This window comes from Pagrus major, chromosome 20, assembly GCF_040436345.1.
Source record: "Pagrus major chromosome 20, Pma_NU_1.0".
NCBI classification, from domain to species: Eukaryota; Metazoa; Chordata; class Actinopteri; order Spariformes; family Sparidae; genus Pagrus; species Pagrus major.
The window spans coordinates 18,192,353-18,212,042 of NC_133234.1; the positions used below are offsets into that span (position 1 = coordinate 18,192,353).

The 19,690-nt window shown below is 39.8% G+C and overlaps 3 protein-coding genes across 4 annotated transcripts; all 3 read left to right on the forward strand.

Moving 5' to 3' along the window:
• Positions 1 to 1,640: 1,640 nt before the first annotated feature.
• On the forward strand, positions 1,641 to 5,443 carry ndr2 (nodal-related 2). Its single transcript, XM_073490222.1, has 3 exons — positions 1,641 to 1,911; positions 3,583 to 4,361; positions 5,007 to 5,443. Exons 1-3 carry the CDS (start codon positions 1,641 to 1,643, stop codon positions 5,157 to 5,159), a joined length of 1,203 nt encoding a protein of 400 aa, XP_073346323.1. The 3' UTR covers positions 5,160 to 5,443.
• Positions 5,444 to 7,165: 1,722 nt separating this feature from the next.
• Positions 7,166 to 9,907, forward strand: lrrc20 (leucine rich repeat containing 20). Of its 2 annotated transcripts, none has more exons than XM_073489841.1 (5): positions 7,166 to 7,450; positions 8,624 to 8,712; positions 8,936 to 9,085; positions 9,190 to 9,357; positions 9,449 to 9,907. In XM_073489841.1, exons 2-5 carry the CDS (start codon positions 8,643 to 8,645, stop codon positions 9,583 to 9,585), a joined length of 525 nt encoding a protein of 174 aa, XP_073345942.1. In that variant the 5' UTR covers positions 7,166 to 7,450; positions 8,624 to 8,642; the 3' UTR covers positions 9,586 to 9,907. The 2 variants fall into 2 exon arrangements, with proteins under 2 accessions (XP_073345942.1, XP_073345941.1); XM_073489840.1 differs by having other exon boundaries at positions 7,166 to 7,317.
• A 4,900-nt stretch (positions 9,908 to 14,807) lies between these two features.
• Positions 14,808 to 19,690, forward strand: ppa1a (inorganic pyrophosphatase 1a). The gene is made up of 11 exons (XM_073489957.1): positions 14,808 to 14,959; positions 15,160 to 15,224; positions 15,886 to 15,939; positions 16,744 to 16,863; positions 16,949 to 17,035; positions 17,113 to 17,239; positions 17,348 to 17,475; positions 18,088 to 18,173; positions 18,475 to 18,544; positions 19,265 to 19,304; positions 19,400 to 19,690. The coding sequence occupies exons 1-11, from the start codon at positions 14,899 to 14,901 to the stop codon at positions 19,426 to 19,428; spliced, it is 867 nt and encodes a 288-aa protein (XP_073346058.1). The 5' UTR covers positions 14,808 to 14,898; the 3' UTR covers positions 19,429 to 19,690.

Consider the following 19,690-nt stretch of genomic DNA (forward strand, 5'->3'; position numbering starts at 1 on the left):
AGTCAAATATTACTTGAGTAAAAGTCTTAAAGTATGCCAATCTGATGTTAAATGTAAAAGTGTAGGCAAAATATACACAGTGATGGATGTAACTAAGTACATTTACTCAAGTACTCTACTTAAGTACACTTTATTTATTTATTTATATTTCCATTTACTTTATACTTGTACTCTACATTTTACAGGCAGGTATTGTGCTCTCTTTACTAACTACATCTTTATTTGATAACTTTAGTTACTTGTTACTTTGCAGATTACATGAAGCTTCAGAGCCAGATTTATGTTTATTGATCTGACCTGGAATCAGATTAAAAAACACACACACATTGATTCTGATCATTAGAAAAATGCTAAATATCAGATCCAATAATCATCCAGGCTGATAATCAGTCGACATGTAGTAAGTAATATATGTAAATATATGTATAATTCATTTTTACTTGTACTTTTGATACTTAAGTACATTTAATATCATATATCTCAAGACTTTTACTCAAGCACTATTTGTATTAGTGGAAGTTTAAAGTGTCAAAAAAAAGCAGAATACTCAAATTAAGTACAAGAACTTCAAAATTGAACTTAAGTACTGTATTTGAGTAAATGTACTTAGTTACATTTAATCATTGGGTGAGTTAAAATATGAAAAAGAGAGATGAGATGTAATACTTGTAATGTAATACTCTGATGCCCAAAGCAACTTTCAACCTTCAAAGTAACTAGTAACTAAAGTCATTACATAAATACTCAAATAAAGTACAAGTACTTAAAAATGTAACTTAAGCACTGTATTTGAGTAAATGTACTTAGTTACATGTAATCACTGGGTGTATGCATATTATAAGTGAACCTTAGTGGAGTCAAAATATGAAAAAGAGAGATAAGATCACCGAGTTGAAGTTTAAAGTATCAAAAAGGGGAAATACTCCAAATTTAACCAACTGTACTTAAGTAAATGTACTTAGTTACATCCAGTGTGTGCATATTAAAGGAAGAGAACATTGGGAAAATAAAACATGATAAAGAGATAAGCTGACTGCTTCCTGTTTCTACATGTCTGAGCTCAATACTGACTTTTTATTGAGCTTATCTCATGTCGTGTTGCTCCTCTTGTTATCTCAGACTGCATCTTTTTATCTCAATATCCTTGTGCAAAGCCCTGAATGCAAACAAAGCTACACGACAGATGTTTAAAACAGAAGATGGACTGCACATGAGGGCCACACTGTGCTGTAAATGTTAGACAGCAGAACATGTCAGCCCCGTGTTGTGCTGTTAATGTTTGTGATGTTTCATTAGTCATAAGCACAGCAGCCCAATCGTCCAGACTGCATCACACTATGGGAAAGCCTAACAATTAGTGTAAGACAAATAGCTGGAACAATTAATCCAAGGATGGGAGGATGGGAGGGGGGGGGGGAATCAGGCTGCAAGGGAGAGAGAGAGAAAAAAAGCGCTCCTTGTAAACACGCACCCAGGCGCCTCATTACCACCTGAATGGATGATGAGCTGTCAGGTAACAAGTCTTGAGGACGCATGTCAATTTCCTTTAATGTTCTCAGCTACTTGTTAAACATGAAAGGGGGTGGGTGAGAGTATATAAGACACCCCTAATCTCCCGGTAGAGGAATTTGTCATTAAACATGCGCTCATTGGGACTGCTGGCCGTCGCGCTGCACGCATCCCTGCTCGCCCTGCTGCAGGCGCAGGGGATCCACAAGACCAGCAGGGATGGAGTGTACATGCGGTCGCTGCAGAGGTTCTCCCTGCTGGACCGAACCTCTTCGTACCACCTGCCCACCTACATGATGCATCTCTACAGGAACTTCAAGTCGAACTTTTCCAGGCCTTTGGATACTTTGGAGCGGGACGCAGCGAGGCAGGCGGACACGGTGAAGAGCGTGGTGGCCAAAGGTGAGATTTGGAGCAAAAGGGAGGAAATGAGTGTATTTTTTTTTTTGATAGCTACTCTATCTTTTAAAGGAGCCTCTGAAATGTTAAGCTGTTTTCCTGTCAAAAAAAAAACTGCGTCCCAGACGACCTCAGAGGGTCTGAATCCACATCCCCATCGCAAGGGGAGGCGAATAACCATGCAGGGATCAGCGTGTGAAAAGGGGCCGCAGGGTTTTTCTGTCTAATTCTCAAAGCAAACCTCTTTTTTTCTTCTTCTTCTTCTTTTCCTTAAATAGCTGATGTTGATTAGATACCTCGCCAGACGTCCCCCCCTCCCCTCCCCTCCCCTCCAACACTCCCCCCCCCCCTATACAAATCTCTTGTTAGTTCAAATCAACAACTTCCCTCAGTTCTTCCTTCACACTTGGCTTGATTAGATTAGAGCTCGGGATTTAATGGCACAAGCAATCCACGCAGAGAAAAACAGGCCTCCCTGCTGCTGCTGCTCCTGGAGCTGGAGCTGACTCCACATCGCTGCTAGGTGTTAGAGTTATTACCTATTTGTTTGACTGAGGATATGCAGAAGCCAGGAGAGGCAGGGACGTGTTAAATGATTGGTTTCGGGCCTCGGTGTTTGCTTTGAGTGGATTAATAGGTTTGCACTTTTGATCAACGGTCTGCACTTAATAGGCCAATGCACTGGACAATACAGAAGCTGAAATGTTTAAGATGCTTTAATCCTTTAAATGAATCTGAGCCACACCTGTTCATTGAATCACAATGAGCTGCCTCTTACAGCTGTGGGCGCAGCACATGTTGTCCTACTGGAACAATGACTGGATGGTTTTGTTTTTAATACATCTGTGATTAATACGAGCATTAATCACGAGGTCAGAGCAGAAGGAATTATATTTTGCATTTTATTTACGTCGACCTTCAAAGTAACTAGTGACTAAAGTCATTGCATGAATGTAGTGGGGTAAAAAGTACAATATTTGCATCTTAAATGAAGTTGAGTGTGGAAAAAAAGGAAATAAAGTACAAGTACTTCAAAATTGAACTTAAGTACTGTATTTGAGTACATGTACTTAGTTACATTTAATCCTTTAAATTAATTGGAGCCACACCTGTCCAATGAATCACAATGAGCTGCCTCTTACAGCTGTGGGCGCAGCACATGTTGTCCTACTGGAACAATGACTGGATTGTTTTTTTTTTAATACATCTGTGATTAATACGAGCATTAATCATGAGGTCAGAGCAGAAGTTATCAAAAGGAATTATATTTTGCATTTATTATTGCTCCTGCAGCCGACTTTGCAAAACAAAAGAGGCGGTAAGCCATACGAATAACATAAACCTTGATTGTAATTAATATACACAACTAAAAATAAGTTAGGGATATGTTTTATATGTGTTTGTAGTGCTATTATTAATACTTATATAGTCATATCAATAATAACATGCATATATTATACCTATTAACTAACACTTTTCATAACAAAACATGTTGCCTCTCACATTTTCTCTCAACAACAGGTGGGTTTTGTTTCCCTTGAAAAGCTCACTGGTGTCTTGTCATATCAGCTACACACAAGTTTGACATTTATCCTGATTTTAGCATAATGTCCACTAATGATAAGCTGTCTGACTCAATGTGTTTCGCTAATCTCTCTCTTGTCACTACATCAGGTTTGACGTACAGACACAGGCGCTGGATTGCGACCTTTGACCTCTACGCCCTGCTGGCCGACAAACGGATCCAGGCAGCGGAGCTGAGAATCAGGCTTCCTCGGACACGGAGTGCTTCCAACATCACCGTGGAGGTCTATCACCAGCACGGCCAGGCGTGCCATACGCACAAGAGCTGCCAGGAACAGCAGCTGGTGGGGCTGCTCACTGAATCATCACTGGTCACTTCATCGCTGAGCTGGAAAGTGTTCAACATGACAACTCCTCTCTTGAGCTGGCTCCGGCAAAAATCAACAGCGAGAAATCGACACAAAAGAGTGTCAAGAAGAAGGAAAGTGGTAAAGACAAAGAGGGGCCTGTCGCTTCCTGATCAGCCTGTCTATTTGGCGAGAAGAGAGCAGGACGCGAGTGACCGGGCCTTGTTGGTCGTCTTCTCACACACTGGCTCTGATGAAAACTCAAAGGCCAGAGCGAGCTTACTCCACACAGCTGAACAATCCAAGTTCTTGTCCCCCGCCGAAATCAAAAAGGCCCGCTGGCCCAAGAGGCGCAGGAGCAAACGGGGCCAGCGAGAACAAACAGTGAGAAGCCTGCAGGCGCCCAAGAGAGGGAGTGAAAAATCTCTCTGCCGCAGAGTCGACCTGCATGTGGACTTTAATCAAATCGGCTGGGGGTCCTGGATCGTCTTTCCTAAAAGATATAACGCCTACCGCTGTGAGGGTTCCTGCCCCGGCCCCCTGGGAGAAGACCTAAATCCAACAAATCATGCGTACATGCAGGTGAGTGGTGCAGATGATCTATCCCTCTATATATCGATGATGCTGTTATTGTGTATATCCGCCTTTTAGGACACAAAATGTTGGATAATGGACACACAAAAAACATCCTTACAATCACTACAGCATAGACTTCGAGATGAGGGAACTGGAAGTGCAAAAATGCTAACTCATTTCTGGGTTTAAGACTCATTTCTGCGGCACTCCATTAGTAATTTCACTGGTTTTGCTGTTTGGAAGGTCACATTTACAGTAATTCATACAGTAATTGAATGCAACACAACAGTTGACAGTCCAGGAAGAAGAAAATAATCTTTCAACAAAAGATATGCAACTGTAACTGTAACAATCGCTGGCTGCAACTTCACACATGAGGATTTGATGCTTTTCATCACCTTGGGCTGTGGGAAATGAAAGTTTTATTCAAATAATTTCAGAAAAAAGGATTAACTAAGAATAAAAAAGCAGGAAATATTGATGGGTGCAGCCACATAAAAGAGATTAGCTGCTTACCGAAAAACGACCAGCATAAAGGCCAATAAGTGAACTGAAAATAAGCATTTCTCTCTCTTCATTTACATAAAGTGAGTATTTTCAAACTGGAATTATTGATCTAAATCCTCTGCTCTGTTTTTCTTTCTTCTCCAGAGTTTACTGAAACATTACCACCCCGACCGAGTGGCGGCGCCCTGCTGTGCCCCGACCAAAATGAGCCCGCTGAGCATGCTGTACTACGAGAGCGGGGAGATGCTCCTCCGACATCACGAAGACATGATCGTGGATGAATGTGGCTGCCAGTGACGGCCCTGAAGCAACCGATTTCTGAAAAAACAAAAGAAAACACTTAGCCAGACGTTTAAAAAAAAAGCTCTTTGATATTTGTCAGTGTGCACTGTGAGATTGTAGCTGATCTATGTGCAGAGACAGGTTTGTAGTTCGTGATGTGAGCTTTGGTTTGTAGGGAGAACATTGTTGTTTTCAAGATGTGCTGAAATACAACAAGCATCCAGCCGATTCCAGCTGTTTGTACAACTTTATTCCCCTTATCAATTTCATCAATGTAAACATGAAGTGGCAATGTTGTTGAATATTCCAGCACTGTTTTTATTGTACGCCACCATTTTATGTAACTGAATTAATGTATATTTATTGTAAATATTAAAAAGAATTGTATTTATGTACATTTTACACATCGGTTGTATATTTTGTTATGTTTTATTGTGTGAATCTTAGTTTTTTGGCGTGTGAACATGAAGAAAAGGTACCGATCGGAAGCTGGCGTTGAAAGCTTGACTGCTGACCATTTGATTGAATATTTCCTGAGTATTTAATTTTGAACAGCTCTTGCTGGACTGTCAGAAAACAATAGAAACACAACATACTTGCACACATATCCACAAAACACAATACATGCCATGGCTCAGATCGCTGGCATGTGAGATACAAAAGTACCGACGCCCCAAAACAGGTGGACTTTTCTAGTTTTAGAGCATTTCAGTCATCCAGCGGTGAGTCATAGCCAAATTCCCCCCCCGCAATCAAAACGAAGCATAATAGTAGAGGGCATATCCAGCAAATACTGTAAACTGACAGTTAGTTTTAACAATGGTAAACTAAGTTCTATTCTTCTGAAGCCACAGAGCTCATTGTATTCAAATCCTTTGAAAATACACTGACTAACCAGGAATCTGCCAGAGTCATGACCGTTACACTGGTCAAACTGGGAATAGTTGACCGGCACTCAGAGGTAAGACAACATTTAACTTTCTCAGGTGATTATTTATATGGAAAAAGGTCTAAATTCAAAATATATTTAAGTTAGGGCTGGGCAATATATCAATATTATACTGTTACCATGATATGTATCATTTTAGATTTTTGTGATATGGCATAACTGTCTTCTCCTGGTTTTAAAGGCTGCTACAGTAAAGTTATGTGATTTTATTATCTTACCAGACTACTCTACTTTACCCACTTACTCATTACATCCACATTATAGGTTATTTGGCTATTTATTTAAAATCTCATGGTGTTAATATTTTGTTAAAACTATTGTGACATTTGATATTGTCGCCCAGTCCGAGCGTTTATGAAGTGCTTTTGAGGATATGTCAATATATCTGGAGATATATGTCATGTATATATAGCCTAACATTTAGCAATATAATTTTAAGGCTGAAATTTAAGCTAAAAGGAGGACAAGAATCGCCATGAAAACTGTCTAAATATTCTGATTAAATGTTAAAATATTTAAAAAAAGCAGGATTCACATATGAATTTTGAACGTGCTGACAAAATTAACATGATATTGAACATATCATTAACCAAATATCGGCTGAATTAAATTATTAATTTAGTAATAATTAGTATTACCACTACATGTCTGAAGCTACTTAAAGGGGCACTATGTAGTTTTTGGGAAGAAATGTTAATCAGAAGAGAAAGATTTTTTTTTTCATGCCTAAACAAACTAAATAAACAAACTCTCTTTGTTTTCATGACTGAATAAACCGAATAAACCAACTGACCTTAAAGGACAACACAATTTCACACTGTTTTACTTTGTTTATATGTGGCGGACCCTGCCACCTTGCCTTCAAACAGTGTTCTGGGGACCTTATTTTCCTCTGGGAACAGCTTGTTTATTCAGTTATGGAAAAAAATAAATATCTCTGACTTATTAACATTGTAAATATCAAAATTATGAGTTTGTATTTCCTCTCCAAAACTACATAGTGCCCCTTTAATTCGAGCTAACATCGTCTGCACGTTGAGCGCGCAGCACTGACGCTCCTGAGTCAGCTAGTTCATCTGAGAAGCTGTTTGCTAGCAGCCTAAGTTAGCATGTGCCTTAGTTACCAATAGTGGCTGAGCAACAACGACTTTTACAAAGTGTGTTTAACGTGACTGTGTGAGGTTTTACCAGTGGGTCTTTTGTAATGACTAGCGACACAGCCAGGTGAATTGCCCTCCGCGTGGCTAAAAATACACACTCACCAAATTTGACTGTGGTTGAGCCGCTGTTGCTAACGTTAGCCGACTGACAGCTGCCAGGCTGTGTAACAGTAGCTGTTAGCTAGCTTCTAGTTTGGGTAAGTGGCTTCTTAAGCGTGGTTTTAATTGAGTTTTAAAGTTGATAATGGCTCAACAGGCTGCGTTTGAATGAGAGTATTGTATTGTCTTGTATTGACATACCTCACAGTAGCTGCTCTTCTGTGTCTGTCTAACATTTAGTACAAGTGTCAACTAACACAGGCAAATATACAGCTGGTACACAAGTGTTTTCATGTTTGGGAGACTTTCTAACTTGCCTTTATTACATGCATGTCTGCATTGGCTGTCAGATTTACATTTTTCATTCATTTTTCAGATAATTAACTTGTATTAAAGTATTACAGACAGGCGAAAGAAGATCTATTCAAGTATGAGTAGCAAAACCACAGTGGAAAAATTAGGGATCGACCGATATATGGCTTTTTCAGGGCTGATATCGATTATCAGAAATCAAGGAGACTGAAAACTGATATTTGGGGCCGACAAAAAAAATCACAGACACCGGTAACTGGAAAATGCTGAATATCAGCCCTGATAATCCTACCCCTAATAAAAATACTATACCAGTAAAAGTCCTGCATCCTAAATCTTATTGAGGTCGAGTATTAGCATCGGCATTATAAGAGTGAGAGTAAAAGCACTCAATATGTGTAACACTTTATAATAACTAATAATAAAAGGTCAATTTATTGTTAATTAACCTTAGTTAGGAGCTTATCTTTTCTGATAACTATTAATTTTATGTTGTCAAGAAATGGAGTGATGGTATAAAGTCACATAAATGGATATACTCAAGTAAAGTTGACTTAATGCTCTTAATTACATTTCACCAGTAGAGTATATAATAATATGTTCATCTCATCTAGCACCTTTAAAAACTCATAAAGACACGTTTTATTCATTTCATCATCTCTAGCGTTATGTGTCACCCTTCAAAATGAGTACTGAGATGAAGGCATGTAATAGGGCATTTTATGAAATAACAGAAAATATTGACAGGGAATATGACTTGTTGCTTGTTGTTGTTAACAGGATCCTATTACCCTCACAGCTAGGTGAACAGAACCAGTGTTAAATGGACCAATTGCATGTAGCTGCACATTTTAATAATATAATCTCATTGTTAGTTACTGTAACTGTTTTTCTGCTGTTATACATTTAATGTAAAAATGAAAGTATATGTAAGTGTGATGTTGTACGACCTCCCTCAGGATCAGTGACCACAGAAAAATGGCTGAAGCAGTCGCAAATGTGGCCCGGAGGATTAATGCCACCGTAGAGGAGGAGAAGGACAGTTTGGGTAAGACTCCATTTTCGTTTTATCTCTCACTCGCTCCATCTGCAGTGTCCCAGCATGTGTTTGAAGGGCCCTGATTTAATATTCTGGTTGATGCTATTTCAGATGTCGCCAGCAGGTGGTGACAGAGGCTTAAATAACCATAACTTTGAATCTTAATTATCTATGATGGCTCCTGTTACAGTAATGCTTATTTATTTGATAATGATGTTCTTCTTCTTTGCAGATCTGTCCAACTGCAAGCTCATATCCTTCCCAGATGGTGTGTTCAAGGTCCTGCGGAGTGTCTCAGACAACATCCGCATTATCACGTTGGCTGACAATGAGATGAAGGCCCTTTCCAGCAAGTTCTTCTCAACCTTCACTCAGCTGAGAGGTAGTAAATTATGCACGTAATTCATGGACTCAGTCTTCAAGAGAACATTGTGTTGATACATGCTGTTGATCTGACTAACGTCGTGACTCCTCAATTTACTCCAGAACTGGACCTGCGAGGCAATGTCCTCACCAAACTGCCTAACACCGTGGCAGAAATGGAGCATCTGACCTGCATCAATCTGGCTAATAACAGCTTCTCCATCTTTCCTGATAAGCTGACTGAAATAGCCACACTGGAGAGGATTAACCTGGAGGGAAATAGCATCACCGGTAATCATAATTTATTTAAGCAAAGGGTTTTGTATTCTTACGTGGCTTGATTTGAGCTAACATTTGCTCCTTATTCTTATTTTTCTTATAGAAATACCAGTGGAGAAGCTGTCTGCAATGCCTGCTCTGAAGTGGATAAACGTGAAGTTAAACCCTCTGGACTCAAACACTCTGTCTGCTCTGCAATCGCCACACAATTTTGACATCGTGTCCAGCACAGAGTCCTAAAAATAAGTCACCCAGTGACCCACCTATAGACTGCATGCTGTGTGCCTTTCGGTTGGATGCTTCTGTGTGCCTGGGGAATGAGGAAACGTGATACTTGAAGATATTGAACTGATCATGATATCAGAGTGGGTTTACAAGAGACAAAAAAACAAAGGTGTGGAGATGGCGTCCTCCTTGATTGAATTACCAAAAGCTTAAAAATGATGTTTGGAGATTAAATCAGTCCGTTTTTAAGTGCCATTTTTAGAAACATGTTTTTTGGACTTATTTATTATTTTTGATAGAATAAAAAAGGTTTTTCAATTAAAAATTATACACTGGAGGCTGTGTAGTCTTGTGTCATGATTTTCATTGCTGAGTCGATGTTAAGAGAATTTTGTTTTGGTTTACAGAAATGTACCCTGAAGTAAGGTTCAGCTACACTGTTTTATTTAGTGCTTATTTTCATTTTCATTTAGTCTGAGGAGGATTTTCATGAATAGGTGATTATTCAGGGTGTCTGCAGGTAAGTAATTTCATTTGAACCAATATTTTTTCTAATGTCATAGCAAAATCTTTACACCTTGAACCTAATACTGCCTTTATACTTGATACTTACACAAAAAACCTACCTCTGCACAGTACCACATATATATATACCACATACCTTAATACTTACCTGCAATGCTGGAATAAGAAAAAGGTAATTTGTCCAAAAATCCGTCTTGAATTTGGTATAAAATAGCCTGATAGCCATAGGCATCCTGTTATTGTTGTTAATATAAAAATGTAATAGAATAGTCAATATTTGATTACGTTTTCTAAATATCTTGTTTTGTCTGACCAACAGTCCAGAAGCCCTGATCTATTTACAGTAGCATAAAACAGAAACTATTCACAATTGAGAAGCTTAAATCAGGGAATGTTTGTATTCTGGGACAGTTAATTGGCTTTTAAACACTGGGTGGTTAATTACTTCAGCCCTTGTTTCATTATAAAGTCACTAAGGTTCACTTTCTCAATCATTGAATACAATCATGGTTGTATAAATATAGATGGTAATAGTGTGAACTGGGATACAGATCATAGCCAGTAAAGGAACTGTGTGTAAAATAATTTAGTCCGGGACAGATACTGTAAACACCGCTCCAACCCTCCATCTGTAACAGAGGCTTCAGAGACTCTGCAGAGAGTATTTTGCTCGGGCTTTTCAAGAATTCTTTAAATAGCATCACTGCTGAGTCTGGATCAACCATAAGCTGATGTTTGGGCTCACTGTCTGGTATAGTTGTGGCATATCGACACAGAAGAGCAAGAGGAGGGAGGCGGCACTATGATATGTGTTTTTTATATCCATTTTCGGTGTAAAACGTTTTATATAATGCCTGGTGTACGCAAAGGTAGGATGCCAGACTCTTAAAATCAAAGTATTTAGCAAAGAGGCGGGCTTACAGCCTCATGACTCCTCTGCTGACCACTCTGTGACCTTTTATTCTGCGACTGCCCTCTTACTCACTGCGTATTGATTATATACAGTAGAGGGAAGCTTTTATTGTGTACAGTTGTAGATATTTGGCTCTCTGTAGGCAACAAGCATTTTAATTATGTTCACAGTTGGAGGCATTTTTCTTCCAAATTATCAGCTAGCTGTTAGTCATTTAGCAGGTGCTGTGTAAACATCTATTCAAGCGTCAATTTCAACTTAATTGCACCATGTTGTGAGGCCATTGTTGCGTTTCAATTACTTAATTATTAAATAACCCAGCAACATCATTAATAACTTATATATAAATACACCATATAATTTTATAAAAATGTGCAAAAGCATAAAAATGGTACGGTCAATTAATCACTACCATGATGTACTGTAGCTCTGGTAAATGTACCATTAAAACTACATCTCGCTATAATGATGTCAAAGCTAAATGAGCTTCTATATTAATTAATCATTCACATTTATACAAAGTGCAGAATCACCATGCAGCAGGGGCGGGCTGGGGTTGAAATTCAGCCCGGGAGCTTGGTTTGGAGAGGCCTTTTATCCGATCGCACGAAGGGCACAAGTAGAACCGTAATTTAATTTAAACACAAATACTTTATTTTCAACCAACAAAACTACTGTGTGTGTGTGTGAAAAAATACCTGTTCAATATACTGTACAAACTGCTGCTCCTCCTTTCTCTCTCTCTCCCTCCCTCCCTCTTCTCCTCCTCTTCTTTCTCCTCTCCCTGTTTAATCCTCCTTTTTCTACTCCTCTTCCTCTTCTTTCTCCTCCCCCTCTTCTTTCTCCTCCTCTTCATCTTCTTTCTCCTCTCCCTGTTAAATCATCCTCTTTCTCCCCCTCCTCTTCTTTCTCCTCCTCCTCCTCTTCTTTCTCCTCTCCCTGTTTAATCCTCCTTTTTCTCCTCCTCCTCTTCTTTCTCCTCTCTCTGTGTAATCCTCCTTTTTCTACTCCTCCTCTTCTTTCTCCTCTCCCTGTTTAATCCTCCTTTTTCTACTCCTTCTCCTCCTCTTCTTTCTCCTCCCCCTCTTCTTTCTCCTCCTCTTCATCTTCTTTCTCCTCTCCCTGTTAAATCATCCTCTTTCTCCCCCTCCTCTTCTTTCTCCTCCTCCTCCTCTTCTTTCTCCTCTCCCTGTTTAATCCTCCTTTTTCTCCTCCTCCTCTTCTTTCTCCTCTCTCTGTGTAATCCTCCTTTTTCTACTCCTCCTCTTCTTTCTCCTCTCCCTGTTTAATCCTCCTCTTTCTCCTCCTCCCCCTCTTCTTTCTCCTCCTCTTCATCTTCTTTCTCCTCTCCCTGTTAAATCCTCCTCTTTCTCCCCATCCTCTTCTTTCTCCTCCTCCTCCTCTTCTTTCTCCTCTCCCTGTTTAATCCTCCTTTTTCTCCTCCTCCTCTTCTTTCTCCTCTCCCTGTGTAATCCTCCTTTTTCTACTCCTCCTCCTCCTCTTCTTTCTCCTCTCCCTATTTAATCCTCCTCTTTCTCCTCCTCCTCCTCTTCGTCCTCTTCCTCCTTCTCCTCCTCCTCCTTCTCCTCCTCCTCCTTCTCCTGTCCCTCCTCATCTGTCCCTCTCTCCTCCTCACTCTCATGACTGGCATTATCTGTGTCTAACATTAACAGCAACAATGATAACATTTATAGTACTTTTGCAAATAATTCAGTGTTAGAACACAAACAAAATCTAAAATTCAATTTAAGAAAAGTGCTGCGCGCGCGCACACACACACACACACACACACATGCAGAAACGTAACAGGAAATATAGCCGTATTATATTATATATATATTTATAATTTTAAATTATATCTTTAAAACAGAATGTTATTTATTTATTTATTTAGTATTGCAATGAATTTTAGTGTTTTATGGTCAGTTGGTAGCCTATGGATTTTATTTTTAATTGACAAAGCAAATTAATGATTTATTTATTGTGTAACTTTACTGATAGCTCTGTCTGTGTCCTGAAACACAAACACTATATTGTCTGGGATGATGGCGCGGTGTAGACGGTGCTTGTTAACCTGCTGTGGCCGTGCTGCTCGGACCCGTGTCGTCATCACCGGCCTGGCCGACCTTGGTCCCACCACGACGGAACATATCAGTTAATTTCGCGCATTTTGCTGCGTCTTCTATCAACTTTCTTTTCTTTTTCATCCTCACTTTCTCTGCTCCACCCATCTCTTTCTCTGGCTTCTTTCTTTTCATCATCGCGATCCTGCCCCTCTTCCTTCCTTCCTTTTTTGTTTTTTTAACAGGAAAACAGCCGTTCTTCTGACTGAGCGGCTGAGCCAATCACATGTCAATAGGAACAAGGATCAGCTCAAATTGAGAGGGGGGGCCGCTCGTATCCCCCCTTAAAATGCAAGATATTAGAGTGACCCAGTCTGGCGTTCCAATCTGCCACCTACAAGGGCTGTAAGGGCAGGCTGCCTGTTTAATCGCGGGCCGCGGCCCCGTTTTACATTAAAAAAAAAAAAAAAAAAAAAAAAATCTGACCACCGGCCGGTTCGGCCCAGAACAGACCGGCCGTTCGGGAATCCTCCCGAACCTCCCTGTGGCCACCCCGCCCCTGCCATGCAGCATAGTCTCAATACAATTAAAAAGGACACATACAGTAGGACAAAACATAAATTTAGCAAATAAAACAGTTGAAATAAAACTACATAAGCTACACTGTGTCACCTTATTTGAAATGATTGCTTTCATTGCAGTTATACGCTTTACTTTAACATAAATAACTTAAAACATTGAAGGTTAACAGATAGGTTTAGAAAAGGTACTAGGTTACACTATTATTCAGCATTTGTACCACAGCAAGGGCCATAAAATGCCATCCATGACCCTCAAAATACAAGTGATGGATCTGAGACACAAAAGATAAGTCACTATTTTAGCAGTAGCAGTATTTTCATCATGTCGTCACACATAAAACAATAATTATAAACAGTATAGACATAAACAAAGTTAACAGTCTGTGTTTTTATGCCTTCAGATGTGTAACCCTCAAAAAATAGCTTTGTAGACCATTATTTTGAAAACCAAAAGTGGATTACTCAATTTTATATTTTGCTTTTTTAGCTTACAAACACCTCTCAGGTCATATTTGCTCTCCTTCATTTTAAAAAAAACTTCTGTACACTGTCTGGGCGTGATTTTATTCTGAATATTATTTCACAATAAAACATTACATTTCATAACATGTGGATTTAGAAACAGTGTTTTTTTTTTTGTGAGCATAACAATCAATCCTGTTAATAATGTTCAGAGATAATGTTGCTAAAAATAGGCCCATAAGTATGTTATCAAATAGTTAGAGTGAAACTCGAGAGGCAAGAAGTCACGACACCGGCACGCCACCTAATCCGTCTCGCTAATTGGTTTACAGCTAACACCAGTCAGCTCCATCTGTTTTTGTCTGAAAAGAGCTCTCCAGAGCCACAGCTTACAGCAGGGAAATGGAAAAACAAATCACTTCACACGCTAAGAAGGCACTAGAAACTTCACATAAGACCTATGGAGAGGTGGTAATCAGAAAAAATCAGCTGGTGTTTACTATTCTGATCATCTCTGACAGGTTTATTTACACTTGTTAGCAGCAGATGCCAATCATGTAACCATGCATGAAACCCAGCATGGCTCTGTCATCTGGCTGCCATACTGTCCATACAGCAGGGCCTATTGTCACATACAGGAAGCTGTCAGCTCTTTAACCCTCGGCTTAAGCAGTGCGCATGCATGCTGCCTCTGTCTCAATGACTGCCTGTCAGTCAAGAGCTTCTTAGTCCTCCTGAAACAGTGCTCAGACCACCGAGGAAGAGTCCGACAGCAACAACAGACATGAGCTTCAGCGTCGAGGAGAGGGGCAGGCCGAACACACAGGACTACAGGCTGTTTTTCAGTAAGCACAGCTGCTCTGATGGACTAGTTTGTGTGTGTTAGTGGGGGGATGTTCCCTCTTTGGATTGTGCATAGTGTGATAGTTGCTTTATTAACTTCCTATGTAGCAACAACTACTGTAACGGCTGTGAGGACAAGTGACCCTGGAGCTTCGTGGATAGATCCTCTCATAGAGTTTAATGTTATTTGTCCTTTTCATAGAAAACTCCGCAGGCAAGTACGTCTCTCCTTTCCACGACATCCCCGTCTACGCAAATGAAGCAGAGGTGAGCTTCATGTGTCACAGATAATACTGCAGATTGTTTATACCCGTAAAACAATGAGAGAAAACATGTTTAGACCTACTTAGACCAATCTGCTACCTTTAAAATGTAAAAATGCCTTCATATATATGAGTTTTTAAATATGATTATGTATATAAATGTATATAAATGAATTGTAGTTTCAAAAGTATTAACTATGTCCTCCAGGGGATCAAAATGAGTCGACAGTATCGAGAAAATCAATAATTTGTACTTTATTTCCTAACTGTTGTTGCTATTTTAGCCTTAAGATAGAGTCTACTCTACACTGTAGTGCCAATTTGTCTGCAGTAGTGAACAGATGCTTTTCCATGTACCACCTGGGGGCCATAGTCAGTGTGCTACCTTCACTGACTTTACTTAGCACCGCAACACTACAACAACTACAACTAAAACCTTTGGAGAGGAAAAAAGGTTCATCACAGGTCCAAGAGTCCATTATTTGCCTGTTATAGGTCATATGTAAAAATACTTTGCCTGTTACAGCTCCCAATTATAGAAGTTTGAGCTTTGTCTTTCTGCCTATAATCACTGTCATGCATTTTAGGGGGATGGGTTCCTAAAACAGGAACATAAATGTATCCTTGGTGTAACAAAGCTGTATTAACTGCTGATCATCTTGCAGAATATTTTCCACGCCGTTGTTGAGGTTCCAAGATGGACGAATGCAAAGATGGAGGTATGCTTTCATATTTTTTTTCTATTCATTTATTACATCAATGCATATTCCCTTCTGATACTCTCGCTCCAGGTGTATGTGAATACGATGTCCACTTTTTTAGTAAAAGCATGAAACTTAGTACACTGGGGCCTTGAACATTTTCAGAATTTTGCATCATACCTCCTGAACCAAACATGATCACACTAAAAAGGTGATGTCTGGTCAAGGATCACGATGATCTTACACAAAGCTTCATAAACTGTTTTGGTGAAGAGTTAATGGTGAATTCAGTGACATTGTGAGAAGGAAATCACACAATCAGATATCCAAGGCTGGACTTTATGATATCGTGTCTGATGCATTCATGTTTTGTAAAGCTTTAAAAGCTTAATCCGTCTGTTTATTAACCCTGACAATACAGTGACTATAAAGAGCAGAACATAAATACGACCATGGCAACTTAGCTTCGAAAGATTTTATTCTATTCTTTACGCTCCTCCACTTTTTTGCATTTGCAATGTCCCTGGCATCCTTTCTTACAGCCAACTTAAGAGCTCAAGGAAGGACTGGCTTACCTGTGGAAGAGCTGACTACAGTGTTCTCCAATCAAAGTGCCACCTCAAGTGCTTGTCCCCACCAGTGTCCTCCTTGGCACACTAATCTTTCACAATCCTTGTTTGGCTGAATTTGCAACGAGTTTCATGGTTTTATTAAAAAGTGAAGAAATCATTAGATATATTTTCCCAGTCCACATAGTGGGTCAGTGACACCTTCTGTTTGTAGTAAGTTGTTGTAACTGTGTTTTGACCGTCTGTTTCTCAGATTGCCACCAAAGATCCCCTCAACCCGCTGAAACAAGACCTAAAGAAGGGGAATCTTCGTTACGTAGCGAACGTGTTCCCTCACAAAGGCTACATCTGGAATTATGGAGCTATTCCACAGGCAAGTCCCACTCCGACAATATTCAGATAACAGGAAACGAGAATGTTTTTCTGCTCTACCCAACATGTGCTGTCTCTTCTCACAGACATGGGAGGACCCCAACCACAAGGACAGCGACACAGGATGCTGCGGAGACAATGATCCTATTGATATATGTGATATTGGAAATAAGGTGATGGAACATCTCTGAGGAGCTTTGAAGAGACAGATTTGATTCAGCTCTTTCTAAACGGTGCCTTTGATTCTCAGGTGTGCTCTCGAGGAGAAATAATCAAAGTAAAGGTGTTGGGAACTCTGGCTCTGATCGATGAGGGTGAAACAGACTGGAAGGTCATTGTGATCAATACCGAAGACCCTGAAGCTGCCGACTTTAACGGTACGAATAACCTGCAATAGAATCTGCTGGTACCGCTGGAAAACATGTCACCAGTTGGACAAATTATTCTGAATTTCATTGTTCTTCTTTGTTGTTGATGTGCTGCAGATATCGATGATGTCAGACGACTTAAGCCTGGATACCTGGAGGCGACTTTTGATTGGTTCAAAAGATATAAAGTCCCAGATGGGAAGCCTGAAAACCAGTTTGCTTTCGATGGAGAGTTCAAGGGCAGGGTACGCTTTTTAAACTCGTATCTACAGTATCTGTGTTCCTTATTAAAAATGTCAGACTACTGATATATGACTGTTTTTATTCTATCTATTTCTGAGCAGTTCTATCAAATTAATGCACAACTGACAAATTGAAACATAATAAAACATTTTTAGAGGGATAATGAGACGAAACATTTTCTTAGATTGCTTCATCTTTTTATGTTAAAGGCGCAACATGTAAGATTTTGCCACCTGTTGAATCCAGACTCCAAACCAACAGGGGGCAGTATACCACCAGAGCAACCGCTAACTGCTGCAATAGCTAGTTAGCTCAGTTAGCTGTGCAGCTAGTGGGCGTAGACTGGGAGCTCGGAGCAGTGTTGATGTTTACACCGCTAGCTCAAGAGCTTTGGACTGTGACAGGCCTGGGCTAGCTAGTTAGCATGCTAACTTCAGTAAATATCTTTGCAACAACACATAGGTGCCATAAACTGTCAATTCTTCACATTCTGTCGATAACTTTAGTCAATTTTTTGATGTTTTTAACTTACATAGTGCATCTTTAAGCATATTTACTCTTTTCAAAAGCCTATATTAAGATAAAGAAATTAAATATATATGTATGTCTTGCAGGACTTTGCCATTAAAACAGTCAAGAGCACCCATGAGTTCTGGAAGGCACTGATTTCTAAGAAGACTGATGCTGGGGAGTTAAACTGGTGAGTTCAACTCAGAATATGAGACGAATGCTTTTAATGTTTTTTCCTGCCAGAACATCCTTGAGATAATTATCAGGCAGTGAGTGAAAGTCGACAGAGCGCTGACAGCAGAGTGTGAATCCGCTTAGTTAATGGACTGTTAAATAACCTTCTTACCGCACTTGAAGTGGTGGCATTCTGAATATATGCCTTTCTAGGTCCCCTTAATGTTTTTCTTGGTTAAGAGGCGCTTATAGGGAGAAAATATTGTTTGAAAGCTGAAGTTGTTTCTTTTTATCTTTCTCTCTCTTTCTTGACTCAGCATGAACACCAGTGTGTCAGATAGTCCGTTCTGCTGCTCAGCTGGAGATGCAGAGACTGTTGTCAAGTCTGTAAGTCTGTTTTATTTTGAAATTCAGCAACTTAAAAGACCATCCATAAAGGGACAGTACACCCCCACATCGAAAATCCATATTTTGCCTCTTACCTGTAGTGCTATTTATCCCTCTTGACTGTTTTGCTGTGTGCCAAGTTTTGGAGATGTTGGCTGTGGAGAGATCTGCCTCCTCTTGAATATAATGAAACTAGATGGCACTCGAAAAAACTCAACAGCAATGTCTCTTTCCAGGAATCATGACCCAGTTACTCAAGATAATCCTCAGACCTTGTTGTGAACAGTTCAGTGCAGGAACTATTTTCTTTCTTACAAACCACATCCGTACAGAATCATTCTCCTACTCGTGGATGAAAGGCTTGTGCTCGTGACAGCGCAGGATGTACACAGTAACGGCTTCTGTCTTGGTTAAGCTTTAACGTTAGCTAGTTTAGTGGACTGATGCTGCGTTCATGTGCTCCTCGGATGGTCCCAAACTGCTCATAAAGAGTTATGTGGATTATCTTGATTAACTGGGTCATGATTTCTAGAAAGAGACATCGCTTTTGAGTTTTCTAAATTTATTTATGGCTTTCAACAGCAAACAGATCCCCAACATATGTCACCTACGACACAATTTCTCACAGCATTTTATGAGTCCATAGTATCGAGGCTACACAGTTATTCCTCGTGACCTCCACTGCATTTGTTTAACAGATGATTTCGTTGACTCTTACAGGCCAGTGCTTTTGGAGCTGAAGATCCCATTCCAAGTTCAGGTGAGTGTTTGCACATTTATTTGGTTTATTAAAGCTACAATATGGTTGTGCTCTATGGAAATCACATATTTCTTTATTTTTGTATTTTCTTTCAGTTGACAAATGGTTCTATTATGAAAAGTAAGAAGGAAATCCCGGGCAGAAACCTTCACTCCTCCCATCACTTCTGTCTTTCTTCATCTGATTTAGGTCACATTGCTTTTGCTTCCATCATAGGCTGCTGCTATTTAGGCCTCATGGTTCCTAATATAGAGTCATTTCATTTATCTTCTGATCTTTACATTTGGCTCATATTGTGTTTTACTGTCCTGTTGATACTGTGTGATTTTGTTTCTGCAATCACTTTGTTGAAGCTAATGTGGTCCCAAATAAAGAATGAAGAATGC

What these genes read in the sequence shown, in the direction of transcription:
- ndr2 (XM_073490222.1), top strand. Translation starts at nt 1,641, where the DNA reads ATGCGCTCATTGGGACTGCTGGCCGTCGCGCTGCACGCATCCCTGCTC. An exon ending in GAAGAGCGTGGTGGCCAAAG is followed by an intron (nt 1,912 to 3,582) that starts GTGAGATTTGGA and finishes TCACTACATCAG; the next exon opens with GTTTGACGTACAGACACAGG. An exon ending in CAAATCATGCGTACATGCAG is followed by an intron (nt 4,362 to 5,006) that starts GTGAGTGGTGCA and finishes TTTCTTCTCCAG; the next exon opens with AGTTTACTGAAACATTACCA.
- lrrc20 (XM_073489840.1), top strand. Translation starts at nt 7,298, where the DNA reads ATGACTAGCGACACAGCCAG. An exon ending in ATGACTAGCGACACAGCCAG is followed by an intron (nt 7,318 to 8,623) that starts GTGAATTGCCCT and finishes GACCTCCCTCAG; the next exon opens with GATCAGTGACCACAGAAAAA. An exon ending in GGAGGAGAAGGACAGTTTGG is followed by an intron (nt 8,713 to 8,935) that starts GTAAGACTCCAT and finishes TCTTCTTTGCAG; the next exon opens with ATCTGTCCAACTGCAAGCTC.
- ppa1a (XM_073489957.1), top strand. Translation starts at nt 14,899, where the DNA reads ATGAGCTTCAGCGTCGAGGAGAGGGGCAGGCCGAACACACAGGACTAC. An exon ending in ATTATGGAGCTATTCCACAG is followed by an intron (nt 16,864 to 16,948) that starts GCAAGTCCCACT and finishes CTCTTCTCACAG; the next exon opens with ACATGGGAGGACCCCAACCA. An exon ending in TGAAGCTGCCGACTTTAACG is followed by an intron (nt 17,240 to 17,347) that starts GTACGAATAACC and finishes GATGTGCTGCAG; the next exon opens with ATATCGATGATGTCAGACGA.